This window comes from Podarcis filfolensis (assembly GCF_964270895.1).
Source record: "Podarcis filfolensis genome assembly, chromosome: 9".
Classification (NCBI taxonomy): Eukaryota; Metazoa; Chordata; class Lepidosauria; order Squamata; family Lacertidae; genus Podarcis; species Podarcis filfolensis.
Genome location: NC_139610.1, coordinates 42,272,212 through 42,288,819, shown reverse-complemented (window position 1 = coordinate 42,288,819; position 16,608 = coordinate 42,272,212). Strand labels below are relative to the sequence as shown.

The 16,608-nt window shown below is 41.0% G+C and overlaps 1 protein-coding gene across 15 annotated transcripts in view; it reads right to left on the bottom strand.

The window, feature by feature from the left end:
• Positions 1–16,608, bottom strand: part of INPP4B (inositol polyphosphate-4-phosphatase type II B) — a gene marked incomplete at its 5' end in the record, with an annotated part of 258,219 nt that overhangs the window by 75,095 nt on the left and 166,516 nt on the right. For all 15 annotated transcript variants that reach the window (XM_083571055.1, XM_083571067.1, XM_083571062.1 and 12 more), the window contains 3 exons: positions 5,596–5,743; positions 10,598–10,670; positions 15,344–15,455. In XM_083571055.1, the coding sequence (XP_083427181.1) occupies positions 5,596–5,743; positions 10,598–10,670; positions 15,344–15,455 (333 nt within the window). The remainder of the gene's footprint in view (positions 1–5,595; positions 5,744–10,597; positions 10,671–15,343; positions 15,456–16,608) is intronic.

Here is a 16,608-nt window from a genome sequence, read left to right as displayed (position 1 = left end):
CTATGATGTAGACAAAACAGTTGGAGCCAAATGCCCTACAATTAGCCTTCTGCTAATTCAAATACATTTCCAAGGTAAGAAGTGGTCCTGATAGTGAAAAGAAAGCATGTTTGTAAGGTTGCTGTTGGCGGGGGGGGGGGGGGGAGAATACACTGTGTAACTGCAAACTAATCTCTAATCAGCCTTTCCTACCAGAGTGGTTAAATGGGCACCACCTTACCAGTTGAAAGCTGAAATGGATTCTCTTGATCTACTTCCATATGGATTTAGTAAAACTGTCATCAATATAGATGACTAAGTAGATAGTCTTAGTCACCCTTACAGAGGACCTCTATCAGAAGATAAATAGGGGGAATGTGACCATGATGATTCTCACCTTCAAGAAGGGTCTGAGACTAGTTTTCTGCAGGGGTGTTGTGGGGTGTTGAAATATATGAGTCATCACTTTGAATTTGGAGAATGAGGAGGACCAATACCTGGATTAGAAGTGGCCATGGTGGTAGCGGTATTTTTCTTACGCTATGATGTTTTTATTGCAATCCATTTCAGGGACTCTGCCACCAAAGCAGTATATAAAATCAAGTACAATGGGGCTACTTTGTCGCTATCTTCAAACTTGATGGAGGGTCGGGGGGGGGGAATTTGCTTTTTGCTATTATTTACTTCATTTGTAAATACTTCAAATATTACAAAAGCACCATTAGCTTGCAGTGCTCTCTCATCCAAAGGAAACTAAATCCTCTAGCATAGTCCTTGGACTTGACATCACTCAGGGAAATGGGAAACACTTAGCAAAACACTTCTTCTCCAGGAACTAGATGCCTTGGGTCTGATATATTTGAAGGAAGATCTTCTTCAATAGGTAGGTTAGCATGTCTCCAGAGATCTTTTAAACATTTACTAGAAAAACAAACTTATTTCAGGGAGGCAGCCACTCAGGTATGTGCATCACATCCACACAATTGCAATATTTAGGACATACCTATTAAGGTATTTCTGTTCTCCCAAGCCTGCTGATTTTTCAATATGAAAACTGTCTAGTACTTAGGTATTGTACTACATATATATTATCTTATTGTTAGCAACAGTTTTGTGGCCTTTTATTATATCTTCCTTCATTTTGCTCTGACAGCAATAGGGCCAGGTTCAGGGTATCTATCTGAAGAACACCCTTCCAAATGGGTCTGCCTACCTACTGAGGTCTTCGGTACAGATATCCTTCTGTATATCCTTAAGTTGGGCCCAACTAGGCCATCTATGTCCCTGCACTAAACCTCTAGAACATCCTCTCAAAAGCAGCTTCTCTTGCCCCATCTTTAATAGCATTCTAGCATGTTGTTAAAACCTTCCTCTTTAGGAAGGCTTTGGTAATTTATTTTAACTTGTTGGAAGCTACTGTAGTGAAACAGCTTATAAAGCTGCTGCTTTTATTGTCTTATCCTTTTAGTCTGCTATTAGCGAGCGTTGGTTTTTTTTTTTACTGTTATACTTCTTTAACAGTTTTAATTTTATTGTTGTTAGCCACTGTGAGCTCTGCTGAGGAGGAGGATGGAAGTGTTGGGATGCAGTGGAGGGAGATGTGTCTGCATGAGAAAGAGTAGCCAGACAGAGTAATCTCCAAGTTTCCTAGACTGTCCTTTCTGACCTAAAATATGCTGTCCTTCCCTCAGGTGCTGGACTGATATTCTTAGGGTTGCTGATCACATTTTCTACTTCCATGTTCTTCATCCTCACCTCGGGAGAGGAAGCATCTTGCTGAGAAGCAAGAACAAGCATGGCTCAATGAATCTCCCCCTTATTTATACAGAACTAGGAATCTCTTATTTTTCCTAAACTCAGAATATCTGTGTGATTATATCCAGAGTAAAGTGTGCTCCTTCAAAAGGGATCCAGTATTTAATTCAACTTCTGCTGAGTGCTTGAACTCCAAATGTCAACAGAGAAAATGTTTAAAATAAAATAAAATCAAAAGTGCAAAAGTTTCTCCCCATGCGCTCGCTCTCTCTCTCTCTCTCTCTCTCTCTCTCTCTCTGTGTGTGTGTGTGTGTGTGTGTATTAAAGCTAAATGGGTCTGAGTCTGAGCTGTGTCAGGGTAGGATACTGTTTGGGGATCACATGAATCCTAAATAACAAGTTTTATACAAAGTTTGCCTGCATTTGGAAGTTACATTCTCAGAAGGCCCCCTTCTTAAAGGTTAATCTGAAATCAGGAGCAGGTGGCTAAATGTTGCATAAAACAGTGAAAATCCTTTTTGTATAAGTGCTAAACCCTTCATTCAATGCAGATGCATGCTGTTCTCATTAACTTCTACTGGGAATCATTTGCATATTTTTGAAGGCAGACTATAGCTCTCAATATCTTCTTAAAGCACCCCTTCCATGATCACTTTACTAGATTTAGATCTTAAGCTTTGCATACTGCTTGGTTTGCATATCCCAGTAGGAGCGGCTGAATCTGTATGTTTGCACGATTTCTTGCCATATTGCGAAATAATGGATTAGGAGAAATAACACATGCAGTGGACTGAGGGTTTCATTGGAAATAAAACTTGGCTATTAAAAATACTTAGAAATGGTATTTTTGATTGAGCTGATTTTTAGACATAGCAGCATGACAACTTGAAATGTATCTTTACTTTTGTTATTAATTATATGTGGTTATAAACAATACAGTTAGCTTCTATTAGTTGTGTTTCCTTGCAGTGTTAATATAACAATCAGCTAAGGTTAAAGAAAAGAAGCACAGTTAAATCTATGATGTTACTCTCTTAATGACTTAATTAATTTCATTATGTTTAAGCATATGCCTGTGGCAAGATTAATGGACTGATGACTATCAGAAAGCTCTATTTACAATCAATAACTTCCAACATTGAAAATAAGGATTGATGCTCTGGGTCTTTGGAACAATGTAATTAAACTGCCCATAGGTTTTCGTTATGTTAATCTGTTCAACACTGGCTATCTACCACAGAAGTTACAGTCTGAATTTGATGTTTGCACAGGATCACTGATATCAAATGCATTCAGATTAAAATTATGATACTTATGATGAAGAAACATTATTAGTATGAGCTAAGTAAAACTGTAGTTCATAGCTTCATAACTCATTATAGATAAAGCATAAAAGATAAAGCTGCAATCAAAGTCCATTTTAAGCCTATCTATTTATTTATTTTAAAAATGTACAGCCCATTTTTACATGTGGCTATTAAGTGTCTTACAATGAAAAAAATAAAACATAAACACCAGAAAAATTCATGTTGCAAAGATCTCCTCAAATAGAATTGTTTTGACCTGACGTCTGAAACTCTGTAGAGAGAATTCCTGCCTGGTTTCTATTGGGAGTGGGTTCTATATGGTTAGGCCCACAATACTGAGAATATAACTCCTTGTTGATATGAGTTCTGTTTCTGGACCACGGAAGAGGGTAACACCACAAAGCCTTTCCCTGTGCGGATTCTAGCTGCCATTATGCCAGAGGGGAGAACTGTGTGGACATTGTCCTGACCTGGACATTGTCAGTAGCTTTTCTCCTGGATCTGATCTGGGGGCTTCAGGGAAGGGAGGGACTGCTCTTTATTAGATGCCAACAGCAAGAGCTGCCACTGACATCAGTCGTAACCTTAAGAACCTGCGCTTGAGCTTGCTTTTTTCCCTTTCACATGTGTTATGTCTTTTTAGAAGTGATTTTTGTAAGCTACTCTGAGGCTGCATTCACATGCGAGGCTTATCCTGTTCGTTTTACTGATTATAAGGTTAGCACTTCCATAACGTTCCTTTCCCACTGAAGAAATGATACATCACCATTTCGCTCTTCATTTCACTTACACCAGTAGGTATTGCAGTGTGAAGTGAACATTAGAAAACAGGAGAGAAGCACTACCCTTATAACCATCCCCTCCACTCCACAGTTGTTGAGGGAGAGAGGGCAACCTGGGCTTCACAACCAGAGGATCATGGGGTGGGAAGGGAGGCAAAGTGTGGCTGGATCAGGTTGCTTGTTCATTCTGGGGTGGGCTGCTTTTTCCATGGACATTTCAAGTTTGACAGTAACAGTGAGCTGGAGAGAAAGGTATATAGTACGCCCAAGATTTTCCGAGCTAAGAAAACTGCAAAAAATTATACTGTATCTGGAACACGGAAATGAGGGACAAACACATGCAATATTCTATTACACCCCATTGGTTTTCCAGAATGGCTTTCACGTCATGTGAAAGGTCAAACATAATGCACAAAGTTAACAGGGAAACATCAGGAAAATGAATAAACTGCAGTCTGAATGACACCGGAGAGCTTTTTTGGCTAAAAGGCAGGGCATAAATGTTATAAACAAGCACAGTAATAAATAAGCAGCACAAGGCATTTACAATCTAGCTCAATTAAAATTAAAACACTAACCTTTACAACATTAGATTTGTATTTAGCTTTTTGTTGCCTCACATTTGGCGAAGTGTCTCTGTGTATTCTTAGACCTCTTTTATTATACAACTCCTGGCTACAGGCCTCAGCTCCATGCCAATAAACAACAGAAGTCTTAACTTCCCAGTAGCTGTGAGGATCCCCTGAGCCTCAAACTTCCTTTCTCCATGCAGCTGCTCTGCATGATGAGCTATCAGAACCGCAGCTTGGAACATCTTTCTGGCAATGAAATATTCTCACACTCTGGACTTCCCTCACTCACCCACTTTGCTGCCCATTGGACCCAAAGGCCTTCTGCTGCAACTGGGACCTTGCATGAGCAACAGGGTCTTAGTGGCATTTCTGTGCAGTGGATGTCAGTGACCACTGGAACAGGTATGGCAGGAGGCAGGGAGGTCAACAGTAGGTGCAGCTGATGGTGCATTTTAAGCACATGGCTTCCCACAAAATAATCCTGGGAACTGCAACTTGTTAAGGGTGCTGGGAAATGTAGCTCTGTGGGAGGTAAGCTACAGTTGCCAGGATTGTTTGGAGGAAGTCACAGGTGCCAATGTGCTTTAACTGTAGGCAGTGGCGTAGCGTGGGGGGTGCAGGGGGGGCCGGACGCACTGGGCGCAACATCTGGGGTTAGGGCAAATCCATGGGTTAGGGGGCGCAAATTACTTGCCTTGCCCCGGGTGCTGACAACCCACGCTACGCCACTGATTGTAGGGTGTGAAGGCAATGGATGATGGGCAGAGCCAATGGCAGGCAGAAGTAACTCCTTCCAGCTTTGTCCCCATTCTCTTTCCTGCTGAGTTTTATGAGGGAAATGCTGAGATGAAACTGATTGCTAGTGTCACCTCTGGGGCTGGTTGGAAATAAGAAGGCAGGTAAGCAGGTGGGAGCTGGCCAAGGTTGGTGGGGCAGTGCCCCACTTGCCCTAAGAGCCAAGCCTCCACCATTCCTCTGCTCTGGCTTCTGACTTTGTCCAGTGGCTCAACTCCTGACTCCCAGCCTCTGGGCTCACCTGTGGCAGCTGCCTGCAGCTCAGTCCCAACATTGGCAGACTGAAAAGGTTGAAACTGTGTGGATTCCTAGCAGTGAACTCATGGATTTCAGTCAACTTCTATTACCAGTGTTATAAAGACAGTTTTATAGCTTGCTTTTACTTTTTCATGCTGTTTCCCTTACCTTCTCATATCCTCCTTTATGTGCAGGCTGATGAGTTCCTTGGGAATATGAAAAGAAAGAGTGCTCTCAGACATCTGTTCTCGTACACACATCCACTTGTTGTCAGAAGTGGGGAATCTATATAACTTACAGATCGGGTTTTTTAACACTGCAAAAGGAAAAAAATGATGGGGTTGCTTAATCGCAGCTATATTTTTGTTCAAAAGCTATCACAGTGGTTTATTAGCGAAATAATTTATCTCTTTCTCGCTGTATTTTAAAAATTAAACCCCACAAATAAATCTATTCCACCCTTAATTTATTGTTATTATTTAATTTATTTCAATAAATTAAAGGGAGAGTCCCTTAAGTTATGCTACCCAAACAGAAGACAATTAAATTCTACTTAGAACACTAGATGCTGGATTTATTACTTCAGCTGCACTAAGATTAAAAACTAAGGACTACTGGCACAGATTCCTAGGATAAAAGAACTTGGCTGAGAAATAAACAGTGAAATCTCAACGAGCAGCTGATGACATTATGATCATGTGTTATGAATGATAATATTCTCCTGGCTCCACATCCGTTGTTGTTTTTCATTTTGCTTTAAATAAAATATACTTCATCTTTTGAAGCACTTTTGTGGTGGTTCAGCTGATTTCTTTTTACTAGCCGTGCAGATTCAAAATGGTCTCATTACATAGAATCTCATTATACTTTCCAAAATTGTTTGATAAAACTTGCTATGCTGTAGATAAACAACAATGGAAATGGTATGTTTCATCCACAGACCCTTGCCAACAGGGCTAATTCATATATTCAAAAGTTGGGTAATTAATTCAAGGCATTAGATTTGGAATCCTTTTTCCTTTGGCCATGGGCTTGCAAGTTCCATAGCAACTATGGGAGATAACCTTCCATCCATTAGCAAGCTCTCATTAGCAAGCCTGTTTGGACAACATGGAAAGCCAAACCATGGCTTTACCATGGCTACATGGATGTGCTGCATGGAGTCTACACCTGTTTTGGCCTTCCCCAACCCTTTTAGCTTAGTGTGGCAGGACAGCTAAGCCAAGGTTTGGTGCAGCATATCATCCTGGTTAAACTCTTTCCCCCTTAACCAGGAACAAACAGAAAGGGCTGAAGCCAAGGGGAAGAAGAATTTAACATCAAAGAGGAAGCTATTTTGATCATAGAGTTTGACAGACTTAGTGTAACTACACAAACAAACACAAACTCTTATAAAGCATGAACCAAGCTTTTTAGTCCACAAAAGGTAGCCAAGGTGCTTCTGAGCTACAACTGATTTGCAGCATATTACGGTTCTGAAATGTCTCTGAACCTAGGGTAGTCAGGTTAGCGGCACATTTCAGCCACATTTCAAACTTATTTCTACTGTGATTTTTATGCAATTCCTGAGAGAAATTTTTTTACTCCTTGTATCTGACTCAAGTCCCCTAATTATTATGAGGATTGTCTGCTAGTTGTATATTGGACAAAATCTATAAAGGAGAGCTTGTTTACTGGCAACACCCTGATTGTCTCTTTAGCCTAACCTACCTCACAGGGTAGTTGTGGGGACTAAATGAGGAGTGGCAGAACCATTTATGCCACCTTGACTTCCTTAAGAGAAAAAGGTGGGATATAAATGCAATAAACAAAGAAAGAAAGAAGTGAAAACTACAGGCTGAATTGGCTCAATTCCAAACTACAGCAGGACTGTAGGTCAATTATTCAAAATCTCAGCTGCTATGCTTGAATACCCCTTGGAGGGACCAACAGTGTTTAGCAAATATAGGCTTGTTATCTCTGCAAGACACATATTTTAAATATCTGGGCATATTAGCTACTAAAGACTTAACTCAACTAAAAAGGAATTACGGCCCTCTCATCAAATGTCTGAAGTATGAAATCAAAGCTCGGTAGGTTCTCGTCCTCGCTAAGGCATATTGCAACCCTTAAAATGATGCTTTTACTGAAATTGCTCTATTTATTTCAGGTGTTGCCAACAAATCTCCCTCTTTCTCAATTACACGGGTTGAGGGCTTTTGCCACAGGTACAAAAGAACCACATTAAGGCTTTCAGTTCTGTACACTAAAGCACAATGTGGTGGTTATGAGATTCCTATTCTCATCATGAGGTGAGCCAGTTATTGCCTCTCCTCAAGAACCACACAGACCACACAAGAACCACATGGACACCTATGGAGTAACAACTTAAGGAAGTGATGCCCTTTTGCTGTCTTTCTACTTAACGCTTGAATAACCTCTTCCTAGGTGTTGCTCTGAAGGTGTGGAGGGGATAGCAAAAGTGGCTAACTCCCTTGCTGTCTCCTCTCCACCCCGGGAACAATAAAAATGATGGATTTATTTGAAAATGATGAACCTTTGCTGCACAACCAACTTATATTCTTGCTAACCAGATACTAGAACACAGTTTTACAGCTTTACATGTGGGTAGTTAGATACTTGCACGTCCTTCAGGCTCTGTTAGATCTTTGGCTGCTTTTGAAATGTTGGGCTCATCCACACTTCCATTTGGTCCATGACTTCTAAACACAGGTCTGAGAGATTTTTTCTTTTGTCCCACTGTTTCCCCCAGGAAAACCCACTGTATACTGCTGAATCAGAGAAAATGTCAATTTAAGGGATGTATATGTGTGGATTGACACTTGTTCCGGTTCAGTGGTAAGCAGCAAATTTTCCTGGGATAAGTATCAGGACACAGGAAATAACTCTTGGACCTGTGCCCATAAGTCATGGCCCAAGTGGAAGAAATCATGGGACAAAGGGAAGTATTGGATGAGCCCCATGTTTGCAGCAGTCTATTTGCAGGAAGGGCATCACCTTAGTCCAGACATAGGCAAACTCGGCCCTCCAGATGTTTTGGGACTACAACTCCCATCATCCCTGATCACTGGTCCTGTTAGATAGGGATGATGGGAGTTGTAGTCCCCAGACATCTGGAGGGCTGAGTTTGCCTATGCCTGCCTTAGCCTATTGTGGGATCCTAGTTCAGGTCCTTTCTGTGGGTTCTCAGAACGCAACTCATTACATCTGCCCTCTGAAACAAATAGCCTCACTAACCTATTGTAATATTACTCACTCCTGTGGGACATAATGTTTCCTAACTGCTACTGACCCACATTTTGATCTATGAAATATATACAACACAAAAAGTTACTAATGATTCATATACACAACTAAAAAATGAAGTTCAAAGAAAACTTCTGACTAGAGAAATATATATATATTATGTTGCATCAGTTCAGGCAGCACAGGTTTCTGGAAAGGAGCAACAAAAAGGCAAGATCATCAGAGGCGGCCAACTTCCTCTAACATGCCCATTACCTTCGTAGAATTTTGTTCCTTTTTTTAAAAAAAAAAGATCGCATTTTCATAACACACACATGTAGAGAAAATATATTATTTTAATTTTAAGATTCCAGCTTTATATATGAATAGCAGTAAAAAACCCAAAATGTCTCGATATAAAAATAAAATAGTTATGAGCATCTATGATATTAACCATTGATACCTCATTCCCACTCTGTCACTACTTCATAACTCACTTGGAGCTTGAGCTCCATGTATTAAGAACGCTCAAGAATAATGCCAAGGGCCTTTTAGCTTTAGAGATTTTTTAAAAAACAATAACACGTGAGGCATGCGTCCCCAGCCCCCTATCTACTTTCAGAATTGTAAACAATACAATAAACTCTTCAAGACACTGAAATGCAGAGTATAAACACAATAACTCTTGGTACGTATGGCCAGCTACTGCTGTAATTCCTGTCTTTCGATACATATACAAAAGTAAATACATTACAGGCAAAGCAGAACAGATGGGAAATGCATACACTGTATCACCTGGATACAATGATAAATTACAGCACAGGTCAAAGCTAACTGCTAGGAAGGAATCTAATTACGGCTGCAATAATGGTCTGCATGAGGGACAATAAACCAAAGCTGAAACCAGGCAAGTCAGAGGTATTTTGGGTGGGTGGTTCATCAAAGGAGCGGTGTAAATCCTGTGCTAAACGGGGTTGTATTCCTCATGAAGCAACAGGTTTGCAGCTTGGGGGTACTCCTTGATTCATCTTTCACCCACTGGAAGTGCAAGATACTTCTGCAACATTAAGTATGTGTACTTTTACCAGTTTAGGCTGGTATGTCAGTTGTAAACCTTACCTAGAAAGACAGAGCCTGCCCTCAGTTACCTGTGCATCGGAAGTGTTCAAGTTAGACTCCTGCATGTGCTAGTTAGACTGTTCAGAAACTGCAGTTAGTGCAGAATGCAGTTTTTAGATTATTAAAAGGGACTGAGGATTATTATTGCATCACGCCCCTGTTACGTCAGTGACACTGGCTCTCAGTCTGTTTCCTGATTCAGTCCAAAGTGCTGGTTCTGGTCTTTGCACTACATGGCTTAGGACCAAGACCCTTAAAAGACTGCCTGTCTCAGATGTACACTAAGATCTTCAGTGAAGGGCCTCCTGCAGGCATCTCCACCACTTGAGATGAAGCAGGTACCCACCACAGAGGACTTTTCAGTGGTGGTACCCCAATCATGCCCAAATAGGTTGTACCGAAAGAGGTTCATCTGGAAAGCTTGTATTGGCAAAAACCTTTTCATTTTGCTAAGTTTTTTAGATGCATTTTAATCTGGCTGGCTGTTTTATGATGCTTTTGTGGCTTTGTGGCCTTTTAGTTTATTATTTTTTATTTATATTTACAGTTTAATTGTATGACCTATAATGAATGAATGAATAAAACCTTCTAACTCTCTTAGAATTAACATATCCTCAATATGGATTGAGTTCTTGTATGGTGCTAATTTATGGAAATATTATTCAGTATGAAGTTGAATATTACCCAGGAGCCAGGTCGCTGAAAAACACTGGGTTCTTGTTAGAAACCATATGAGCACGGGGGCCAACTCCTTCTCATAATTATATACACGTAGCATAGTGTTGAACATTAATTATTTCCATCATTATAGACTTAGCACACCTACCTGCATTTAATAAAGGTAAATTGTCTTTACTACTGGTGTTTTCTGGAGATGTACACTCATAAACCAAGGCACACTACAAAACAAAAGTTAAAACACTTAGAATGTTATGAGAGGATTCATCATAAAAACTCTAAAAGAGTCATAAAACACAATGAAATTGGCACAACACACAGCAAGTGTACTCCAGCCCTCTTCAGGTGTGAGGGCAGCAAGTGATCATGTGTGCATACAAAGTGAGTAGCAGATCAGGACCATGCATGCTGGTTCCACTTCAACATTTCCTTTGCACGCCAGCCCTACCCCTTCACTCTCAAACTTTGCACAAAGATCTGAAGGGGGATTTTAAGTACATTCAACTAGAAGCACTTATAAGCCTCCTAGTGATTGGAAAACCTGGTAAGGCAGTTCAGCAACTGAACTCATAAACTTTCTCAGATAAATTACGTCAGGCTCCATTACTGTGCTACAAAATAAAGAAAACAATGCCCGACCTGAAGAATTTGGAGCAAATGATTCAGCAGAGGAAACACAGCCCAGAATAACTAAGGAGATAGTACAAGAATACTTGGCTAGTTTAGATGTATTCAAGTCTCCAGGGCCAGATGAACTGCATCCAAGAGTATTAAAAGAACTGGCAGATGTGATCTCAGAACCACTGGCAGTCATCTTTGAGAATTCCTGGAGAACAGGCGAAGTCCCGGCAGACTGGAGGAGGGCAAATGTTGTCTCTATTTTCAAAAAGGGGAAAAGAGAGGACCCAAATAATTACCGCCCAGTCAGTCTGACATCAATACCAGGGAAAATTCTGGAGCAGATCATTAAGCAAACAGTCTGTGAGCAGCTAGAAAGGAATGCTGTGATCACCAATAGTCAGCATGGATTTCTGAAAAATAAGTCATGTCAGACTAACCTGATCTCGTTTTTTGACAGAATTACAACCCTGGTAGATGAAGGGAACGCAGTGGATGTAGCCTACCTTGATTTCAGCAAGGCATTTGACAAGGTGCCCCATGATATTCTTGTAAAGAAGCTGGTAAAATGCGGTCTTGACTATGCTACCACTCAGTGGATTTGTAACTGGCTGACTGACCGAACCCAAAGGGTGCTCATCAATGGTTCCTCTTCATCCTGGAGAAGAGTGACTAGTGGGGTGCCACAGGGTTCTGTCTTGGGCCTGGTCTTATTCAACATCTTTATCAACGACTTGGATGATGGACTCAAGGGCATCCTGATCAAATTTGCAGATGGCACCAAACTGGGAGGGGTGGCTAACACCCCAGAGGACAGGATCACACTTCAAAATGACCTTGACAGATTAGAGAACTGGGCCAAAACAAACAAGATGAATTTTAACAGGGAGAAATGTAAAGTATTGCACTTGGGCAAAAAAAATGAGAGGCACAAATACAAGATGGGTGACACCTGGCTTGAGAGCAGTACATGTGAAAAGGATCTAGGAGTCTTGGTTGACCACAAACTTGACATGAGCCAACAGTGTGACGCGGCAGCTAAAAAAGCCAATGCAATTCTGGGCTGCATCAATGAGTATAGCATCTAGATCAAGGGAAGTAATAGTGCCACTGTATTCTGCTCTGGTCAGACCTCACCTGGAGTATTGTGTCCAGTTCTGGGCACCACAGTTCAAGAAGGACACTGACAAACTGGAACGTGTCCAGAGGAGGGCAACCAAAATGGTCAAAGGCCTGGAAACGATGCCTTATGAGGAACGGCTAAGGGAGCTGGGCATGTTTAGCCTGGAGAAGAGGAGGTTAAGGGGTGATATGATAGCCATGTTCAAATATATAAAAGGATGTCACATAGAGGAGGGAGAAAGGTTGTTTTCTGCTGCTCCAGAGAAGCGGACACGGAGCAATGGATCCAAACTACAAGAAAGAAGATTCCACCTAAACATTAGGAAGAACTTCCTGACAGTAAGAGCTGTTCGACAGTGGAATTTGCTGCCAAGGAGTGTGGTGGAGTCTCCTTCTTTGGAGGTCTTTAAGCAGAGGCTTGACAACCATATGTCAGGAGTGCTCTGATGGTGTTTCCTGCTTGGCAGGGGGTTGGACTCGATGGCCCTTGTGGTCTCTTCCAACTCTATGATTCTATGATTCTATAAAATGTTCCATTCAAAGCATCCAAAGCCCTCCAACTCACTATGGAGCTATAAGAAGGGTACTTTGAAATAGGCATTCAGAGACGCATTCATTTTGTCTTGTTTCACCAGTCCCCCTTATTGTTACAGTGTCGTGGCTCCATTTGCTCCCAATCCATATATATATATATATTAATCTCCATCCCCTCAGCTTCCTGGGCTAATTCATAGCTCACATTCATTTTCCTCCTTGTTCACTGAAGAAAGCATGTTTTGAAAAAGTCATTGGCAGGATAAGAGACATCACTTATGTTGTTGAAGTATATCCTGGGAATCAACATGTTGGGGCTTGATATCATGATTTCCCCTATTACATTGCCTGAAAGATAATCTTCTTAAACCAATTTAAAAACATTACGTTTTTACCTACATAAAGCTGCTGTGTCAAGTCAGGAGCACGAAGGAGATGGCAGCCAATTGTCTGAGAGAAAGACAACTGTCCATAACTTTCTTGCTATTGTATCAATCACAGAGGTGCATCTTAAATCAAGTAGAATGTTCCCTAAAACAGGAAGAACTGGAATTACCCACTTCCTAGGACTGGGATGAAATGCTCAGATCCCTTTCCCAGCCTCATACATATACTGTGAAAGTCGGAAAGGCATTCAGTGATTGGGGGCTGCGGAGAATTCACCAGCATTCCTGCTAGACAATTTTAAGTGCCAGAACTAGAGACTGATTACTCTGTCAATTTTGGAGTCTCATTTTTCCCAAATCTTCCCATTTCCACTTAAATTTACTATTAAAAGAAGTTCACACAAAAATGTGGGTGTACTTCCATGTGTATTTCTTACAATATATGTACACTTCCATGTGTATTTCTTACAATATATGTACACAGTGCTCGAAACTCCCATTGTTCTGGGTGCATTTTGCGACAGGGAATTTCATTAGTGCAAGCAGTTTCTGAGCTCTGGGTGCAGTACTGCATCTAAGATTTCAGATTAAAACTGCAGAGTGGATGGATAGGAAGACCTTTTTCTGTCTCCCCACTTCCAACGAGTCTCTGAAGACTGGAGAAGAGATCCTCTTAAGAATATTAGTGGGGTGGGCAGGCAAAGGACTAGACCATGTGAAAAATGAACATAATATTTTAGCGGCAGTTCATTCATTTTCAGCTTTGTATTCTTGTTATAAAAAAACATGCCTAGACATTCTGTGGTTGTGCCCACAACTCAGGTTTAAGGTGCCATTTAGCTCCTGGCTTTAATGTTTTAGTTTCTAACACTGTATGTACATATATACGCAACGTCACTTTATACAACATTTTTACAAGCAATTTCCCACTAATAGAATGCATTTTTGTACATGATCTTCGCTGATTATTTTCATATGCATTCTTTGGTTGGCTGTTACAAAATTCAGTGACATGTCAATTTCAAAGGAGAGCTATGTTTTAGTTTGGGTATTGGTTTAGGAAGTGCAAATTTGCTCAGTGAATTTCTCTCCCATCCTTACCTACAATCCCCACTGGAACAAAATTAAATATTGGAAACACTTTTGCTGCTAATTCTGTAAAACAGGCAGCAGATATAAACAAATGAATCCAGGAAGGCGAATTAATTGCTATGTCTTCTCCCAACCCCCCTTGCATTCAATGTGAAAGTTTCGGGCACATGATCAATTTCTACTGCATCTTCCTATTAAGATAGACATCTCACCTGCAATGCGTTATATGGAATCGAACACAATTCATTTCAGATCAAAGGTAACAGTAACAAAGAAAAGAGTCAGAGGTACATGTTTCAAAGGAGGGTTATTGTTACAATAAACCAGAAGTGGATTACTCAGATTACTCTGCGCGTGTCATGTATATTTTTCATTAGTTCAGGAGCACAATGTTGCTATGCTATCAACTGAAAATCATTGTCATTACAATTAGAGATTTCTTCCAGACTTGTATTTTCTAGCACAGAATGATTTTTAGGCAGGTTCACAACACTTGTTTCAAATACAGTGAACATTGCTCACATACAAACTTCATTTTTTTAACCGCTTCAATTTTAATTTGAGCCAGGGAAGAATTGTTCCATTCTCACTTGGTGCAATGCATCAAAATATTCAAGAGAGTTGTTATATTTTTTGGTCCAAATATGGATAATCATAAGGTGAGTCTTTTTTTTCAAATTAGTAAAGGAATCATTTGAAAAATTAAACTGATTCTTCAACAGAATCCGGGAAACAAAGCACTCCTACCAAAACTGAACCTCAGCTGACAGTTTTTTTTCTTTAAAGGGCTATTATTTAAAACTTGCTTTCTGTACTGAGTAGCACTTGAGAGGAGTGGAAAACAGGGACACAGTCTATCCAAATTTTTCACACTGAGCTAATTATGCTTGATTGATTTTTAAACTGGTAATTTTGATCTAGCAAAATGTGAGTTAAAGTTCTGTAACAAAACCCTGTTCCATTTCAGTGTGTTTTTATTTGGGAAAGTTGAATACTTGGCGTCATGCTTTATTCTATAGAGCAGTTCCTTCATTTTAATTTGCAAATGCAAACTTAAAAGTCTACTGTGACCATACTAATACATAGGCATCTGGCATATCTGATCATTCTAATTTAATTTGTGCATTGAGCTGGGCTCCTACCTTTTGTCCCTGCACATCTGTTGTGATGTGATCTGCCTCCCCATTCTCTGTCTCCCCCATCTTCACAAGGCTGACATCTATAGTGCCAAATGTTTTCCCACCATCCGTACTCCTGAAAACAAAAATGGAGAGAGGGAGGAGAGATTTATTTTTTTGCTGGTATGGCAGTACCATTAATTAAATCCATTTCCTTCAGTCTGAAAACTGGAAAAGTGCTGTACAAATCCTTATTTGCAACGACTGCTTTAAAAGATGAACCTACACTGTATACATTTTGAAATTCTGTGAAAGGTAAAAAAGTAAGGCTCCTGTATCCAGGCTCACTTTTAGAATTTAGAATCCTGTATCACATCATTGTACAGATCGGAACAGAAGAGAAAACACTAACATCACAAATTTTATCAGCAGCAACTAGCCACATTTCTGTCTCTACAAGGGTGGAGTTAAGATGCGGTATTGAAGGACCTTGTACTGTAATCTGTAAGTTACTGACTCAGAAACCTCCCAACTGTAATTTGGTCTGCATGGTTTCAGAATGTATATCAGAAGTAATTCATTTATAAAAGAAATGAAGGCCACAACTTTATTGATTACAGCAAGTGAAAAGGTATTGGCTTAGGCATTGGATCACGTGACTTGACTCCACCCACTCGGAGAGGGGTGAGTCTGAAAAGGGGCGTTTATTCACCAGTAGATGGAGCCCGTTGATGCTAATCCAACTATAAGCTCTCCCCTGATGTCACCGAGGGTCGTGCCATCCCCCCTCCCGCCACACTGGCATCGGACAGGATCCACGACCGCCGGATTCCTTTAATGGAATACCCAAAAATTGAAGGCGTAGGCGATGGCCACACCTAGCCCTTCCACACACCACAACATATTCCAATGCCTAACCCACCCACCAATACCACAAAAGTTGTGATGGTTGCTACGAGGTAGGCAAAAAAACCACAAAGCCTAATGCCAAATGGAAAAAATCCTACCAGGCCCCCCAGCCAACCAGGGTGACCAACCTAAGGTCCATAGCAAGGCCAAAAGAGAAATTGAAACCCTGAGCTCTAAGGGAGTGGAGGGTGGGTGACTCGCGCCAGGATGAAGAAAAAGTGAGGCCGCGTGGCTGGCACAGCAACTAGTTGAGTTGCTGTCCACGCCCCCTACTAGCCGCCTGGTTGGCTGCCTGCCCGTGGGCGTGGTGTGCCAGCCAGGTGAGTGGATGGCAGGGGGGCTAACGCCCCCTGCTTGGGGCTGGGATCGGATCCCGCCCA